General features: G+C 26.0%; 2 protein-coding genes across 3 annotated transcripts; both read right to left on the bottom strand.

Annotated features, from left to right (window-relative positions):
• Window positions 1-624: 624 nt before the first annotated feature.
• LOC101506684 (homeobox-leucine zipper protein HAT5) lies at window positions 625-4,169 on the bottom strand. The gene is made up of 4 exons (XM_004489241.4): window positions 3,627-4,169; window positions 3,011-3,141; window positions 2,393-2,632; window positions 625-1,251 (listed from the first exon to the last, which is right to left on the bottom strand). The coding sequence occupies exons 1-4, from the start codon at window positions 3,724-3,726 to the stop codon at window positions 862-864; spliced, it is 861 nt and encodes a 286-aa protein (XP_004489298.3). The 5' UTR covers window positions 3,727-4,169; the 3' UTR covers window positions 625-861.
• Window positions 4,170-14,953: 10,784 nt separating this feature from the next.
• LOC101506361 (probable calcium-binding protein CML13) lies at window positions 14,954-19,060 on the bottom strand. 2 transcript variants are annotated; one of them, XM_073364884.1, is made up of 7 exons: window positions 18,952-19,031; window positions 17,104-17,218; window positions 16,730-16,766; window positions 16,462-16,489; window positions 16,117-16,269; window positions 15,874-15,982; window positions 14,954-15,221 (listed from the first exon to the last, which is right to left on the bottom strand). In XM_073364884.1, exons 1-7 carry the CDS (start codon window positions 18,952-18,954, stop codon window positions 15,160-15,162), a joined length of 507 nt encoding a protein of 168 aa, XP_073220985.1. In that variant the 5' UTR covers window positions 18,955-19,031; the 3' UTR covers window positions 14,954-15,159. The 2 variants fall into 2 exon arrangements, with proteins under 2 accessions (XP_073220985.1, XP_004489297.1); XM_004489240.3 differs by lacking the exon at window positions 17,104-17,218 and having other exon boundaries at window positions 14,966-15,221; window positions 18,952-19,060.
• Between the last annotated feature and the right edge of the window lie 718 nt (window positions 19,061-19,778).

Raw genomic sequence — 19,778 nt, 5'->3', positions numbered from 1 at the left:
GAGGATATATCTTATGGGTCGGGTTGCAATTGCATTGATCTCGCCAACTGTGATGAGTTCTGTGTTGTTCCCATTGATATTTCTGATTTGTAGCAATAAATCAGAGATGTATTACACATATCAAAGAAGCTGGTTAAGTGGTCCCTGTGTCTGTTAAGCTATTTTAACAGCGTATTGGTTGTCATCTAACAAAGTGCCGAATGTAGATTAGGCAATGCTTTGGGAGGGGATGGTTGGATGGTTTCTTTAAGCTTTCTCATTTTGTATGAACAGGCAAACTGTCATGTGATTTGCTGTCGAGAGCTTCTACGGTATCTTGTACACAAATTTCTTAACGATAGAAGTTAATACATCCATCCACTGACCATTTATGTTGGTGCAAAAATTGAACATCAATTTTAAAACTTTCTACACTTCTTTAACCGAGGCAAGAATGTTGTTTCAAGTTTTCAACTCTTATCAGCTCCTTTATTTAATTTACCGTGAACTCAGAAACAAAATGCCCCTTTAACCATTTTTGTACCCATGATAGAAAAATGGTCTTGAATGACTTTCCTTGAGTTTCTCTCCTTTGTAGAAAAGACTGTGAAAACGATGGCGTGGTAGATAAAAAGTAAAAATTACTTGAAAGTGAAAATCATGAGGAGTTTCTATAGGTTTTAATTTCACTAGTTTATTATAAATTTGGAAATACAACACAGGACACCATTGCCCAAATTGTTGGGACTTTTTATTTACTAAGCTTGGCTTCAGTACATTCCAACACCTAGCGCCCGAAGCCCCCAAATTACATGATGCATATATAATTATACAATGTTCTTGCTCTTTCTTAAGTAACCTAAGTAAGAAACCACTGTTGAGTTATGCAACATAATACATATTTCCCCACCAATTCAATGCCTCCCCCTCTCCATGGTTTTGCTGCTCAGTTTCAGATGCAACAAACACATTAAAGTAACTTCTCCCATCATCACTCCCATCATCCTCCTCTGATTGAACTCTTTCAATTGGAGCCACACATCCACCATAGTTGTCAGCTGGAAAGTAAGAATCAACACTGTCAACAACGACATGGGGACTACCCTCGTCCACCACTGCACTTCCAACACTTCCAGCACTCATGTGGTCATCCACCTTGATGCTGAAAATTTGTGCTATTTCGATCGGTAGTGGATTAGCTTCCTTGTCTAACAAAGGTTCTCCTAGCATCTCTTTAGCTTGAACTTGAAGCTTCTCATTTAAGGATACCACCTGCGAAATAGTCAACATGTTATTAAGATAATCTATACTTCATTCCACTTGTTAACTATTTTATGGTCCACCTTGCATACCCTCTTTTTAAAAAATTCATCAGTCTTTATCAAAAGGAAGTCTTAAGCATATTTTGTGAAATTTAAAAAAGTATATTCGCATAGTTACTTTGAAAAGGCCTTCTTTTCAAACCAGGTGGGGTTCAGAACAGATGCTACACTTTGGATTGTATGTGATTATTTTTAGTGTAGAATCTTATGTGTAGGACCTCCTTTGATAGCTCCCAATCACCTTCTATGGTAAGTGGAGATTTGCTTCCTTATGATGGAGTTCTGATTGTAAAGGCACTAATTCTATCCTATACAGAAGCTCAAACCCACAACTTTTGATAGACAATTTATATTCCTGTTTCTTTTTTATTTATTTTTTTTTTTTATCTTCTGTGGCACTGCAGAGATTAATCGTTCGAGATAATTGAAATTTATTTAAAAGTAGAGATTAATTATTCGAGATAACTGAGTTCTATTTAAGAGTTTGACCTCTTTCAACATGTGTTTTTCCATACACATCACTCATAGATTGAACCTCCAACCAAATGGTTAAAGAATCCAAGAATCTATCCCTTGTGTTACACAATATAGGCGAGACAATCTATATTCTATTCATTACCTTTTTATGTATAAGTGTAATCATTGTAGGGTTCACCAATTCTTAATTTGCTTATAAGGGCAAAGCCAAATCCAACTAATAATAGTAATAATAATAATAATAATAATAATAATAATAATAATAATAATAATAATAATAATAATAATAATAATAATAATAATAAATAAATCATAATATTGCTATTCCATTCATAACAATATAATGATTCAAACTCTTTTAATAGTAAACATGTATATAAGTAAGTACCTCAGATTTGAGTTTCTCATTCTCCTTAACAATGGAAAGGGTTCACCAATTCTTAATTTGCTTATAAGGGCAAAGCCAAATCCAACTAATAATAGTAATAATAATAATAATAATAATAATAATAATAATAATAATAATAATAAATAAATCATAATATTGCTATTCCATTCATAACAATATAATGATTCAAACTCTTTTAATAGTAAACATGTATATAAGTAAGTACCTCAGATTTGAGTTTCTCATTCTCCTTAACAATGGAATCATATGTTGAAAGTAGGGAATCATAGGAAGACTTAAGAACATCATAGTCTCTTTCAAGTTGTTTGGTCTTCCACCTAGCCCTACGGTTCTGAAACCAAACTGCCACCTGCCTAGGTTGCAACCCTAGCTTCTTGGCCAATTGGGTCTTTCTCTCTGGCTCCAATTTGTTCTCTTCCTCAAAGCTCTTCTCCAACAGATGTACCTATTCATCATCCACAAAGTTTGTCACAACAGCAAATATTGTTTATAAATCTGTAACAACATTTTTCTATATACTCCTGATCGATTCGAACTTAACTAAATTTTATTAACCACTTAAACTCAACTACTCAAGTAACAATTACAATCAATTTTGATTTTTCACACTAATAAATGGTTTCAAAATCAATTATTTGAAAGCTACAAATTTGAATTACTATTTAAAGTCAAGCCTCCTTTTGTCCACATATTGCATTAAAAGGTAAACTCCATATCATATCATAAACTAATTGTTGATGAGAAAAATTGACAAGAGCATCAGCATAATGAACAATCAATACCAATACCAATACAAATTCATTCATTCATGCAACCAACCAACCTGCTCGGAAGTGAGACGGCGCTTCTTCTCCGGCGACTGCTCCTCATAATACTCCTCATCATACAGTTCATCTGGCGAGCTAAAGAAAGGTCTCCTCTTTGAGCCTTCTTCCATGCTCATCATTGATCTTCCTGCTTTCATTTAAAAAAAAAAAAACATAAAAAACCTCATCAATGTTCACTCTTTCTTACATCAAACACTTCAATCAACATCTATATTACAAATCACAACACTGACTTACAGAAAATTCAAAATAAAAATAAAAAGAGAGAGAAATTCTAATTAATTATTTCTCACTACCCAGTTCTTATACACAACCAAGTTGCTTTCTTTAAACAGACCCAAATCACATCATATCATCTTTTTTATTCCCCCCAAATTATAATTCACAATCAAGCTGATTCCTTTAACACAAACCCAAATTAAACCATTCTAGTATTTTTTTTCTAACCAAAAAAAGCAACTTTTGTTGTTCCTAAACTTCCCACCATCCAAACAGATACGATTCTCACAAAAACAAACCCCAAAAACAACAATTTCATTCAATCCAAAAAAAAGGGTACCATAAAAATTCAATCTTTATCAACAAATTAAAAAAATAAAGTTAGAAATTCACCTCGAAAACTGAGATCAGCATTCCCAAGGTACAACATATTCATGCTGTTGTTCCCACGACAAACAGAAGTAGTATCAAAATAAAGACGACCAGACTCCATTTTTTTCCTCTCTCTCTCTCTCTCTCTCTACAACTTCACAAACTTCAAATTTCACTTTGTGTGCTAATTTTTCTCACTTTTTAGTACTAATTTTTCAGAATTAGAAAAGTTATTTTTTTCTTTCTAATTCTAAAAATTCGATTTTGTTGTTGTTGGGGTTTATGGATTAAAAGATCATTAGCTTATGACGGAAGAAACTTGTAGTCCAAAGCAACCTCGCCGGAGTTTCTAACGGACATATGCAACTTCCCATCATGCACAGTAAGATCAAAACCACCGATTCCGGTGGTCTTTTGTTAGATTCAGTTTCAAATTTCAAGGTTCGCCGGAATTTGATGAACGCCGGTCGCCGGAGATGGATTTTCCGGCGAAAGTTTGTGTTGTGTTTGTATCAGCCTGCTTGGTTGTCTTCTGTGGCTAAAGTTTTCAGAGCAGAGGACTGTGGTTTTTATAGTACTTGCTTCTTTCTCAAATTACTTATTTACCCCTTGTTGCCTTCACTTTTTTTCTTTCTTCTTTTGAGTAATACTTTGTGCACAATAAAATATATACAAAAATTTATATAACCGAAAAGTTGAGATATATGATATTTCACTTACGGTGATTATTAATAGTCAATATAAATCGTTAATTATATAGTTATTTTATGAAATGAAGTAGTAAAATTAATAATTTTGTATTAAAAAGTATATTATAATTGAAGTTTTTTCTACAAATAAAAAAAATATTTTAAGAAAGAGCGTCATTTTTATAAAAAAAAAAAAAGAGTTTAATGAATATGTGTTATTTGATATAAATAATTTTATATTAATAATTTATATGAATTTTTAATTGTATAATTATTTTATAATAAGAGTTACAATCCTATAATAAAATGATAAAATTAATAATTTATATAAAATTAATTTATATTTATGATTGATAATATTTTTTTTGAAAAAATAATTAAAAGATTATCTTAAAAAAGTGTCATTTTTAGTTTTCATTTTAACTATTCTTTTAAATTGTACCATCTAAAAGTGAAATTAAAAATTGTTCACTAATAATTATTATTCGTTTTTAATTATTATGTGCATTACATCTAAGCTATTATTTATAAAGAGAATGGTAGTACAAAAATTGTCAGTACCAATAACTTAGCCACTTCCTTTAATTCATTTATTAATAAATGTAAATGATTAAATAAGATAGGTATTATGGAACAAATAAAATATTACGGTTTTCTCTTTTTATAAGAACTACGATCACTTTTCACATATATTAAGAATGATATATAATGTATTTAATATGTCTTTTTTATGTATATATCTATTTGAATTGCATCTTAAGTTTCTATTCTCTCTACTATTTCACTATTATAAATTTTATTAATATATTCTCTCTCTACCTTTCCTTTATTTACTTCTACCTACCATAGATGCAATTCAATTATAGATTTAAATTCTCTATAATTGGTGTATAATATCTACCATATAGATGTCACAAAATTCATTCTTAACCAACCTATATCGGAAAAATAGTTATTAAAAAAATAGGTTTTTAATAAATCTCATATTTTTAATTGAAGTTCAATCTCTTAGTTATTTAATTGGAAATTCAATCTTTAATTATTTTTATGTACCATTAGTGTAAAAAATGTATACTTTAAATCCATCACACTTAATTATATTTATAATTTTAAAAATAATAAAAATAAAAATATAATATTTATGTTAATTCAATGAATGTACAATAGGTCGATTTGATTTGTAAGTTGTATCGAAATAGTTGGCCACATGGTTATGTTTGTTGCTAAAATTCAAATTCTTCATGTGTTTTCAACTAAGCCAACATTTCCAACGCATCACAAACAATGTTTATTAATCTATACATTAAAGATCCAAAATAAATGCTAAAAAAGAAGTGGATTGTATTGAATTCACGTGGTGGGGCTTCCAAATGTCAAAAATATATCCACTCCATATATTTTTTATTTATCATTTTTATTTAGTTATCATTTTTAATTTTTATAGTTTAATGTAATATTTATTAATCTTTTTTAATAATCTTTTTAAGTATTTATTACATAAAAAAATAAGTGTAATAATCTTTTTAAGTATTTTACAAAATTTATTGATTTTTTTAGCATGCATAAATAAAGAGAAAATAACAATTAAATAAAGAAGTATTGTTTTAACATTTAGAGTTATAATACTCGTAAGATGATGAAGTCACATAAATTTGTTGGGGAACCAATATGACAAGACACTTAATTGAAACTAACATTGAATACATTAATGTTATTTGTTTACATTTCCAAAATAGTACCAGATCCATTGAACCCATCAAGACATCAACCTCTGACTTTTTCAGATTATAGTAATAATGTATTCATTGGTGTATTTTTATTTTTGTTTAATTTTTTTTTAAAGAAAATGAAGATATAATTAGTTATTATTTTTTATCATTTAAAATTTAAAAACATCCATTAATGACTATTATTTTTATTTATTGAATAAAAGATTAAAAAAAATTTACTAAAACTTATTACTTTTTAAATGTGTATCAAAGATTACAAGAATTAAAATTCTAGAAGAAAAATGTATTTCAATTCCTATCTTGATTTTAGTGTGTGATCTCTATCGAATATTCTTATATCTGACAATAACTTAAATAATACAAAATAGAAACACATGTCTGTCGTAATTCATGTTTTATAAAATTGAATAAGACTAATTTCATAATTTGTTCGACTTTTTTTTCGGTCGATTAAATTTAAAATTTACTTATTAATCAATTTTTTTTTTATACAAAATATTAAAATACATGTATATGTACAATCAAATAGTTGAAACTAAATGGTTAAAGAGCTTTATTTAAGAACAAATAAATTAAGAGTATCTTAAGCTGATTGAATGATCTTTGGGTAGATATTTTATTACATCCTATCTAAATTATGAATTACTATAATTTTATTCTTTTAAGAAATGGAGAGTTAAAGACAAAAACTAATACTACCTTGGTTTTTATATATAAGATTTCATTGACTAAATAATTATAACAAAAATATGAATTGTGATTTAAAATTTGTTCACAATTTAAATGTATTTCAGATACAAAATTTGACACAAACAACATGTAGATATATACAATCTTTTATTATTTTTATATAAGTTTTCTTATCCTTTCTTCTTAGGTTTGATGTACACACTCATTAGTATACAACATAAGTGAAATTGTAAAAAATGGTGGGTCCGAATAACACAACTATATAATAGTAATATTATTCTTAAGATATGTAATAAGGTGCTACTACTTGTAGAGCGACGCAGTATGAACGCGTAATTCCCATATTATTCCATCCTCTTATTTATGTCTATTCTAATTTAATGGCATCATATCATATTCTTTAACATTTTCATGTCCAAATTTTCAATTTTATTAATATCTTTATCTCTTAAAATATATTTAGAACACGACAAAATGGTAAAATACAATGGAAGTATATATGTTTTACAATATTAATTATATTTTTTTAAACAGAAAGTGTTAGTTAAAAAAACTTATTTTTATATTTTTTAAAACAAAATGTTTAGAGTAATTTAAAGGTGTATTAATTGATTAGTTGCATAGAAATGTACAAATAATTGAGTGGTAAATTTTCATTTTTATTTCACTTTGTTTCGCTTATCATAAAATATTAAAATATCTTTTTATAAATGATACATATCCGTTCATTATATAATATTCATATATTAATAAGTCCTACGAAAATAGATAGGTTGATGAATTAAAAAACGTTGAAGAAGTTTTAAATTAGATGTTCAAGATTCGATTTAGAAAACTGACATGATTTAACTTAGTAACATTTGTTTATCCAAAAAACAGAATATTGTTTAATAAGGGATATGTCTCTCATGAATCATTCATTTATTTGTTAAGAAGTACTCTATCAGTTCCAAAATAACGGTCACATTTAAAAAAATAATTTGTCTCAAAGAAGTTGACACTTTTAGTTTTTGATGCAATTTTAATTTCTCAATTGTTTCATCTATTTAATTATTATTATGTCCATCACTTTCAATTTCTTTTTCTTTCACTTTGCATTTATAATAATTGGAATACACAAATGATTAATAAAAATAATTTATAAAATTACTATAATTTATCTTTCATTTACCATTTATTAATCTATGTGAATGATCAAACGTGATAATTATTTTGCAATGGAGGAAATAGTAAATAATTATTTAAAATTTTATAAAATTTAGAATTCTAATTAGCCCCTTGTTACCGGCTACAATATTTTTTGATGTATTTTTTATTGTGTAAGCATTCAAAGTTTTATTCTCAATCTAAAGTCGCTTCAATGACTTGAGTCTAGTGCATATTTATAAACTACTTTAACCTTTTCAAATAATGCACAAAAATTTTAAACTTATCAATGTGTCTAACTATCTATTGCAACGCTTTTATGAAGTATAATCTTATATTTGGAGTCTTGTGTAAGCTTTCGCCTATATTGACACCTCTAACAATTATTTGCAACATGATAAAAATATATTAAAAATGAAAAGATAAATAGAGGATTAGGTGAAAACTGAAGAGAATAATTATTTATTTGAATCTAAAATTAAGAAAAAGTATGTATAATTTAGAAGAAGAAAAAAACCATTTAATGAAATTGAGAATAATAGGCAACCAATAGGAACATGACGTGAGAGACTGCAAACAACTACTCCAAAATAAATGACATAACATTAAATAATTATATATTTAGTACATATCCAACAAAACTATTTTTTGTTGTTGAAGGAAATCCAACAAAACTCTTAAGATATACTAATGAAGTGTTCACTTTAAAAATATATCAAAATAAATAAACAAAGTGATCCACTCGTCTTAATAAGAAGTAATGGATTGATTTGCTTTTATCCTTTATAAGATAACAATTAAAATTGAACTCGAGAATCTTTCTAGGAGAGATGATCATTGTATATATTAAGTTACTCAAATTTCAACAATATATTATTCTTCCAAGCATCTCATGCATAAGGAATCAAGGGAACAATTCACGTTTTATGCCACCTAGAAACATGTGATAATTAACCAATGCATAACATGTTTAAGAATATTGTTGTTGATTCTTCACCTCATAATCCCCTATTTTTTCTGCAAACAAAACGGATCCAAGACTTGAGATGAAGAGCAAAACATTAATAGATGAAAATATACTACGATCCATCTTTAGATTAGGACCATATTGAATATCTTATATAAATACATAATAATACGAATTTTTTTAGTTTGTAAATTAAAGTGAAATGGACCAAAATTTTAGACATATATCAACAATATACATTAATATTCTCACTTTATGTTCTAGAGTTTTAGACATATATCAATTATTAGTTTTGTCACTTTATTTTTAATTTTCTCACTTAATTTTTAGATGTATTACCTTTATACAGGTGATGGACATCCTCTATTTAGAAGGAATGAGTTTTATTTGCATCCAATCGCCATGGTCAAATGGCTCTTCGATCTGCATGAAACTTTGACATCACATTTCCATTTAAAATCTTAAGACATTATATATATGAATTTTCACTTTTATATATCCAACATTTAGCTCATTAATAGTCAATGTGAGATTAACTACTCACATTTAAACCCAAAAGAACATTATATAAGTGAGTTGATCTATATATTCAATACATTTAAGTTTTTGGTGAAAATATGATGTTCAATTCAGTTGTGTGGTTTTTCTCAATCCAATGCAATAATCCTCCGGTCCCTTCATGATAAACAATGTTATCAGAGTCGATGGTTTGACGTGATTATTTCTTATTCTGAAAATGTTCTTGACAATGGTAGAGAAAAAAAATCAATATTTTGACTTATTTAATGTGACATGTGCGTCGGAGCAAAAATTAATCATATAACCAGTCAAAGAACCAAAACTTGTAGTGAATCTTGTAGAGCCACTAGAGTGCCAAATGCTCTAATTCTAGTGATTTTCTACTTAAAAATTTGCCCTCAATAAAGGCAACCTTTACTTAAAGCCTTAATGTTTCTCTTGTCAAAGAAATCTTAATGGAAACATTAGAGTTGTCAAAATGGGTTAGTCTGAATGGGTCAACCTGCTAAAATATAGGATTTGGGTCAAATAGTTTCAGTCTAAATAAAACTGTTACCCATTCGGGTTAACCCGTATAGGTAATGGGTAGCCCGCAATCCGCATAATCAATTTTAAAAAATAAAATAAAATCAGTTACATAAAAAAAGTCCAAAAGATATCCAACTCACTTAACTGGTTATATATTTTTAGTTAGTTATATATTTTTAACAATCAATTTCTTTATTTTCTTAAGTGGATAATCATTTGATACTTCGAAAAATGTGAACATTGCTTAAGGAGTCTAAAAACACGCATTTTAGAGTCACATTAAAACTATTTAACACTCTATTTGAATTTGGTTTGAGTTTGGGTTATATTAGATAAATATAAATTCATTTGTGTTATGCTAGATAATATCTCTAACTTTAGAATAATTTAGACTTATTTTAATTTGTGTGTTGTTTGGATAATGTGGTTTTGAAAATATTGAATTGAGTTTGTGTTAATTGAAAAATTCAAACTTAATTTGTGTATAAAGAGTAAATCATAATTTTTTAAAATAGACAATTAAATTGATTCATACTTAATGCATAAGTAGTATACAATAATTTTTTAAAATGGGCATAAAAAATTTTCAAATTAAAAGAGTCACAAATAAATTAAAAACATAATGAGTCAAAAAAAAGTATTATAAAAAATGTGCAGGTTACTCACCCAGCCAACAACCCGTCTAGGGCCGGACTCATGTAATATTTTAGTAGTCCATATTAAACAGAGTTTTTTTGCCTCGATCCAAAAAAGTTGTTAAGACAAACTCTCAAATTAAAGTTTTGATGAAAATAAACAAAAGTTAATTAAGAATGTTAATTATGATTTTAAAATGTCATCTTAATTTAACTTGTGTTTTTGAGTGAATTAATTCAAAGATAGGAGTCAAGCAAAACAACGAAATTTGATGAAAACTGAACAAATAAAGAAAGAAGAACATTCTGCATAAAACGGAGAATGTTCCCCAAGATCAAGACTGATCATCACAATCTCAAGATCGATCAATCTCCATTAGTTCAAAGAAAATTATTCCTTTGAATTTCATGCTAATGTTATCAGTACTTGACAAGGATCAAGTAGGATTCATTCTAATCAAAGAAAGCATTCAAATCACTAAGATAAAAGGTCATGAATCAAACAAGTTAAAACAAATTTGAACATTCCCCAGCTTAACTGTCAAGAAAGTTAATCAATTTTGATTTGTACAAGGCATCCAGATTAATCAGGAAGTCATCCAGAATGATCAAAACTGAACCTCCAGATTGATCATCAATCTCTAGAAAAATCAAAGACTAAAACTCCAGATTGATTATCAATCTCCACAATTCTGCAGAAGTTTATTGTCGATCTCCATAATTATGCAGAAGTTCATCATCATTCTCCAAATTGTTTTGACATAATCAAAACTCCAAATCGAATCAAAATCATCAACAAATATATCTGAAGTATAAAGGATCATTAAACACAAGAGAAATATGATCAAGAACGAAGAAAAACGCTCAGTCAAACAGATTTCATAAAGTGTTCAAAGACTGGAATATTTTTATTCATATATATTGGTTTTGGTCAAAACTAACAGAGAACTACCAACAACTCTTTTGATCATTATTAATTGCTCCAAAATGCCTATAAAAGAAAGGTCAACGCTCAGGGAAATTGCAGAAGTTCAAGTGCTATCAAGTCTCACAAATCATTCACATTCACATACTTGAAATTCTCACTTTCTCAAGAAAGATTCAGTTCTGATTATATATCATACTCTGTTATTATTGTACTGAATTCTTTGTAAATAATCGAATCTCAAACAAGAGTTGAGACATCTCAGATTCTATCAAAGCAATCTCATCATTATTATAAAACTCAAACTATAAGTGTTTAGTATAGTTTGAATAGATTGTAAGAAATCTTATCAATGTTGATATGTGACGTGATTAAATCTCTTTATGGGTGGAAATAAATAGAGCTTGTAACAGATCAAGGTTGATATGAACTAGGTACTGTAAAATCAAGAAGGTTCTTTGTTTTGAACACTTAGTGGAAAAACTCACAGTTGTGAGGATTGGACGTAGCTCAAGTTGGGTAAACCAGGATACATCCTTGTGTGATATTCTTTCTCTTATCTCTTTATTTATTAAGCCTGATTAATTACTTGAGTTGAAAACATAAACTGAATTTCTGTTTTTTAAGCTAACAATGATCGTTCTCCGTTTTCCGATGAAAACCAAAAATGTTATCTTTTTTCTTAACCAAGATCATTCTTATGTTAAATCCTTAAGTTTTTAGGAATTTTTAAATATGAACATTTACAATTCAAACTCCTCCTTTCTTGTAAATCGACATTGCTACTTCAAAAGCCTGTAACCCATTAAGGTCGACCCTATATAGACCCGTTAGTCCTAGTCCGTTTTGACAATTCTAAAAAACATGATATCAACTATTTATTCTAATTAGATGGTTAATATCTAATACACCTTTAAGAAAATACGTTCTCAATATTTATTTTAATTGAGTGGAATGGTTCCTTACATTTCCTCAACAAAGTTTCACTTTTATATATACATATATTATATAATATATATATATAAATTTCCATGGGTTTCATGGGGCATATAGCTTTCTCAATATGATCTACGAAAGTGTGATTTAATTCTTTGGAATATAAAAGGTGTGCGCATTTCCAAAAAGAGCGATGATTGGTAAAAAGGCCATGATAAAATACTTTTTTTTATAATGAAAACAATTTTAAATGAGTTGAACATCTGAAACACATCAAGGACATATATATAAAATTTTACAATTCATAAAGTATTTATATATGCACCCACATATTATCCACCAATAAAAACCCTCACGTCAATACTAAAATTCAAATTCTTATAAAATATGAACTAAATTCTTACCAACTAGATGACAAATTACTTTTAAATATAGTACAAGCAAAAGAACAAATTAAATAATCTCATGCTCTTTCTTTCTACTTATTAATTTCTTCTCCGCTAAGTTGAGGAACTAAATGCTATGGAATTGGAGGCTAGAACTTTATGATACATATATAATGTCCAAGTTTTTTTTTCTTCTTCTTTTTGCTTTAGAAAAAGTTGAATGGAGGATGAGGTGGAATTGTTTAAGTTAAAATTATCAAGGGTATATAAAGAGGAGGAGTGGGAAAAAAATGAAAAGGTAGTAAAAAGGAATTAAAGAGAGAGTGAGAGTGACACCTAGTAAGGAACAATGGCTTTTGAATAAATGTGTTTTGGAAATGTGGGCAACTTTCATTTAGTGTATGGTTGATAAATAAAGATCGTGAAGGAAAAAAAGTGATAGTGTTGCACTTGTATTTGATTTTTAAAAAATATATGTAAATATAGCAAATTTTGGATCTTATAGTTTATTTATTTTACAAAATTAAATATCTTCAATTTTATCATCTAGTGTTAACTTTTTTTTAAAAAATAAACATAAACTAAATAAGTAACGTCATTTTCATGTAAGATGATAGTGTCACGTGTCAACATTACATTAGATGATGGTGATATGTAACATTAATGAAGACATAGCAACATTATCTTATAATATTTATATGCTACATTATCATCCATTAGATGACCGCCACATGACAAAAATAAATAAAAAATATTTAGATGAATGAAAAACAAAATTAATATATTGATAAGGATTAAAATAAAAAACAATAATTTTATTTTAAATTTTCAACTTCAAACATGGCATATCCTTGAAGAGTAGAGTAATATATATGTGCATTATTTGAACTTTATTTTTAATTTTTAACTTTAACTATTTCAATTCTAGGTGTGTTGGATTTGTAGACTCACTAGGAGTAGAGTAAATATTAAAGCTAAAAACACATTTACATATGTATTTACAAATTATTTAGAAATATAATTTGAACTCCATTATGAGTCATGCCCTTATACCAACTAAACCTAATACATTTATATTATTTAGGGATTGTGATACATGCATTGCACACATTTGTCACATAAAATATAACTATTATTTCGATTACTCTTTCACCCATCACCACATATTCCCTATGGTTGAGGACAATCCACTCGTCACTTAGTGGTAACCAAGCATCACACTACAAACACACTATATTGGTAATTTAGTATAACCTCTTTTAAGCAAAATAGAAACACCCCCACTCACTATTTCAATAATGAGATGTTGCTTGTAAATTGTAATTGAAAAAACGACAAATAAAGGATTTTTTTAAAGCAATTTTCCTTTCCATCTCATAAAATTTTAAAAGAAAAAAATATTACTTTTCACCTAAAGTTGAATTGTGCCCACTTTTTCTAGTACATGCCTAAATGATATACTGTTTATATTTTGTAAAATACACAAATTCATGATCTCAATTAGGTTTATCCCTTCTATTTTAGAAATCAGAGGATATGTGTGAAATTTAAATAGTTATACATGGAGAGAGGTGGATCCAAATTCTTCAACAAATAAATATGGTGAGGGTTTTTTTAAATGGATTTTCTAATTTACACTCATTAAAAAAATATTTATTCATTTACTTCCACTTATTTTTAATTGATGTAAATTAACAACATATACTTTATAAGATACATTTGACGATATTTTAGCAGTATCCACAAATTTACATCTACTAAAATAAGAGTTTTAGACATTAAAATAAGATATTAAAAGTTGTAACACCAAATTCTAAATCCACTAATCTCTACATATAGAAATTTGAAAAGTAAGAAGAATCAAAATCTATTAACTTCTAAAAGATCATCCAATAATAAGCCCATATTATATTTAATTGTTATTACACATAATCTTGAATGGCTTTATGTGTACTAAAACTTAATTACACACATTAGATGCAACTATTGAACGCTTACTACTACACAATGATTATAAAAAAATCTCACTTAATATTTTAATTTTAATATCTTTATATTAAGAATAAAAAAAATCTACGTATTACAAATATTTAATCGATTTATGTGGATTCATTTTTATCTTACGTTAATTTAGGTGGATTTATTAGTCAAACTACATACATAACTTAACTATAAAGAAAATACTAATAAATATTATGAAGGCATTGATTAAAAAAATAAATATATAAATATGATATTGAAAAATAACGTGTTCTAACTTTTTTTTTGGGTACACACTTAAATTAATTTTTATATATATTCGATATGTGTATATATTATGTCTTTTTGGTTACAATATATATACTAATACACAATATAGTAAATCTAAATAAAGGTAACTTACTCAATGTAGATATGATATGACTAGTAACGGAATTCTATTTTGTTCATCAACGAGATGAAGTCATTTACATCAAGCACTCCATCTGCATATTGTAAAACAAAATATATTTTGTAAAAAATATCTAGCAATTATGGGAAGAAATTTACCAACGTTAATGCAAACATAATTAAAAACTTGTATAATCAAAATAAAGTTGTGTATTAATAATTTTATTTCATGAATTTATAACATTTTCTTAACAAGTTCATAGTATTTTTGATACGTTACTTCAAATAATATTTTAATTTATAATATATTATAATTTTTTTTATTATCTTAATTGAAAATTGAATATGATATGGGATTAATTTTTAAATAGACACTACGGCATCTATTTTATTTTATTTTTTCTTATCAGGGCTGGACTAATTCCCAAATTGATGACTCATTCATTCAACATTTGTTAGAGAAAATTTCATCTCTTATGTGAAGAACATTTGCTATAGATTAAAGAGATATTGTGTCTAATATATGAATCTTTCAAAAAGAAAATACTCTAAGGATGAATCCTTATTATTTTTAGTAAAAATTGAAAAATAAAAGACAAATAAAATATATTATTAAAATTTACTTAAAATTGTCGGGTTCACCGCATGACCATATTATTAGACAATTATGTCTTCTATAATATTATTTATAATCAATAATATAATCTTTCTTCTTTATACATTTGAGTTCCTATTATGATAACTTACTGATTTTTGGAGCTTCAACAATCATCTGGCTGATCTCTTCTATAGTAAAATTAAAGTTATGCCATAACATTTCTGCATAGACCTCGACGTCTGTTGCACGTATCTTTTTCTGTAGTGACAAATAAAATTGATATATTTAATTTAAATTTTGAATCAGATACGTTAATTTTTTTTAATTTACTTTTATTTATATTTAAGATCAAAGTAATACTATAATTTGTATAAAATAATAAAGATCTTCACCATTTTATCTTTATCAATAAAATTAAAAGCTTTCTTGAGTTTTTCTTTAATGTCTCTTTCTCCTATTTTGATCGTCACCAAGTCCTCAAATTCATGAAACTCGATTATTCCATTATTATTAGTGTCCATTTTGATTATCATTTCATCAATTTCCTGAAAAGGCGCCATGGATTAATTAGAAATGCATATAGAAAATTGAATTAATGTGCTTGGATATAATAATAACAATAACAATAACAATAACAATAACAATAATAATAATAATAATAATAATAATAATAATTATTATTATTATTATTATTATTATTATTATTATTATTATTATTATTATTATAATTATAATACCTCTTTTGTCATATCAAATCCAAGGGTTCTGCAAAGATACCATATGAAAACAACATAACCAATTAATGTGACAAAGATTTGAACTCGTACAAAATCTAAAGTTGCTTTCTAGTGCAACAAATGTAAGATATTAGATTAGAAAAGATAAGTTTCTGTCTATGTAAATAGAATGGTCTTTTAATTGATGCACCAAATAACAAATAACAAATAACAAAAGTAGAAGATCCAAATATTAACTATTTTTACATTATGCATAACAAATAAATACCTCATGGCCCTCATCATGTCTTCCGCGTCTATAGTACCTAAAAATCATCAAAATATTAGATAAAAGAAAATAAAATACTAAATTAAATAAATATTTACATCCTATAAAATTCTCTATAAATATTTCGACTATTTTGATTTTGATTCTAACTTTTATAAAAATAGAGTGCATTTAGTAACTATTACTAATAAGACTTCGTTTTGTAAAAGATTAGACTAAAAATTATTAAAACTCTATAGGAACTAGAATAAATAGAAAATATTTTATCAAAACTAAACACATACTAAACTTTAAAATATTTGACTAAATTGTGATTTTGATGCAAAAGTGTATTTATAATACTTACTTGATTAATTATAGAAAAATTAACTTACTTGATTTATTGTAATTATAGATTTCAAAAGCTTCTACAATTTCCAGTTTCTTTTGTCGCGTCAACTGCCGTTTTTTTGATTTATCGTTGATTCTGCTGGAATCTCCTCTAGATAACTTATAAGAAAATTGCACATAAGAAGAAAATTGAAATTATTGTTTTATGATATTTTTTCTTAGTTATTAATTTGTGTGATACAATCAAATAAAGGATAACCTGTTTTTTCTTGAGTGTGATCACTTTAATATCAAAAATTTATTTTAAAATGAATATTATTTTTAATTTTTAATATAATTTTAATTATTTTTTAATTGTATCATTTAATTATTACGTGTTTAACTTTTAAAATATCAACTTCACTTTACAATTATTATAGTGGAAAATCAATCAAAACTTCGTTTGTCTCAAATTAAATATCATATTTGAGTTGTGTACGATTTTTAAACAAATGATTAGTTGATAATCAATGGTAAAATTAGTATTATTTACTAAAATATTTTTATTAGCTGTAGTTAGTGAAGTAGTTAATTTGATTTGAATCCAATAAATAAAGGTATATTAGTAGGAAAAAAATAATAAATATATTATTATTCTAAATTAATAATTATTTTGAGACAAATAAAATGTTCATCTGAAAAACTTTTTATAAAACATGGAGAGTAATTAATAAAAATAATTTGGAAAATGATTATTATCTTTCTTCTAATTATTTAATTTATTAACATGTGTGTAAAAACTTTAAATAACATTTTTTTAAATAGAAAGAGTAATAAAAATAATTAAATATGTTTTTAATCGAAATACTATCGATCAAAATAAATTGGAGCTTAATCGAAATACTATCAAATTTTGCATATGCCTTTAAGTATTATGATATTAAAAAAAACCTCAAATTTTTTTATTTTTTATTTTTACTCGTCAAACTTGATTTCATGGTTTGGATTTTATTTCTAACAAAAAGTTTAAATATTTATATTTAATCCATTTATAGTTAAAGAATTTTAAATTTTTATGAAAAAAATATTTATCATATTTAAAAGGTATCTTATAAAAGATCATGCAAAAATTTATGAGCACATATGAGTTGGGCTTAACAATATAAACTAAAACTATTTAAATAAAATATTGTGTGAACTTAAAGCCAAAGAAAAAAATTTATAGAAACTAAAAATGTAATTTTAAAAGTTATGTTTTTTTAATTTAAATTTTACCATTTTTTTTCAATTTTATCCTTTTTGGTTTAATTAAATAACTTATGTTTAAAAAATATCTATAGTTATATGTAAAAGGATATTATGTTTTGGGATAACGTTTTTTCCTTTTAATTGTACCCTTTGTTTCAATTATTTTATTAACAATCTCATATTTTTACCAATCAAATAACTGAATCTTTTAAATAGTATAAATTTTATTACCTTTAATATTTTTATCAGAGAAGCATACAGCGTGCTTGCTGATTAATTTGGAAAGGGAATTGTTGAGGCTAACGACATATTAGAAAATTTTAATTCTATCTTACAATTAAATGATTCATTTACAAAAAAAAAAATGAATATATTTTTTAATCGATATAATATTACTTATTTTCTTTTTCTATACCTTCTAGTTAAACATACACGATTCTGAATTTATAATTTTTATTTTGCAATTAATAGTAATAGATCAAGAGTAGACTAATCATTAATAAAAATAATTTAATTTTATATTTTTTTAGTTACATATTTTTGAATGAGAGCGACTTACTCAAATAAAATTCACTTACTATACAAGGGATGATGAAGAGGAGTATTTTGAAACAAACAAAAAATAAAAACAAAAATAAAAACAAAAAGAAAAGATAAGGAGATACCATTGTGGTTTGAGCAAGAGCACCAAATCACCACCACTACCACAATTGGAATTTGAAATAAGGTGTTAAAACTATTCTTTCCTCACTTGCTTCTGATTTTACAATAAATAGTATAAGAACACGTGCACTTCAATTATACTTAATAATTACTATTAAATATTAATAAATTAAATTAAAAAATATTCTACATGCAAAAATTACTATTCTTTATCTCGTAATATAATAAAAAATAGATTTATATAATTTAAATTTAAACCATTATATTTTCTTTAACATATTTTATTTATATATAAAATAGAATGAATATATTTATTACTTTTTTAAAATTAATTATTTATAGGGTATACGAGAAAAAAAAATTTATAAAACATTTTTCATTCTTCAATATGAGACTTCAAAAAACACTTTTGATTACTAAACTTTTGCATCATTTCTTGTGACAAGTGTATTGCATGGTTGAGATATAAAAAAAGACTTCAAAAGAAACTTTTCATTTCTAAATTTTTGCATCATTTCTCGTGACAAGTGTATAACTTTGAAAACATCTCACGAGATGACATTGAGAGGACTTTGCTTTTCAATATACAAAAAACAAATTTTGTTGTTTTTGTTAACTTTGACTCTACTTCTTAATTCTTTGGATTGATTTTATTTTTTGTTTTGAATTTTTTCTGCGTTATTAACTTTTGTTATTAGCCATAATATATTGATAGTTATTATAATATGTTGCAGTGTGTTTCTAATTTATTTGTTTTATATTTAAAATTATTGATTTTTTTACTTTGTTTTAAATTTTAACATGGATCAATAATTTTAATTTAGTGAGA

The sequence above is a fragment of the Cicer arietinum genome, chromosome 2 (genome assembly GCF_000331145.2).
Source record: "Cicer arietinum cultivar CDC Frontier isolate Library 1 chromosome 2, Cicar.CDCFrontier_v2.0, whole genome shotgun sequence".
Taxonomy (NCBI): domain Eukaryota; kingdom Viridiplantae; phylum Streptophyta; class Magnoliopsida; order Fabales; family Fabaceae; genus Cicer; species Cicer arietinum.
The sequence above is the reverse complement of the archived record's forward strand: the minus strand, read 5'-3'. Positions and strand labels throughout refer to the sequence as shown.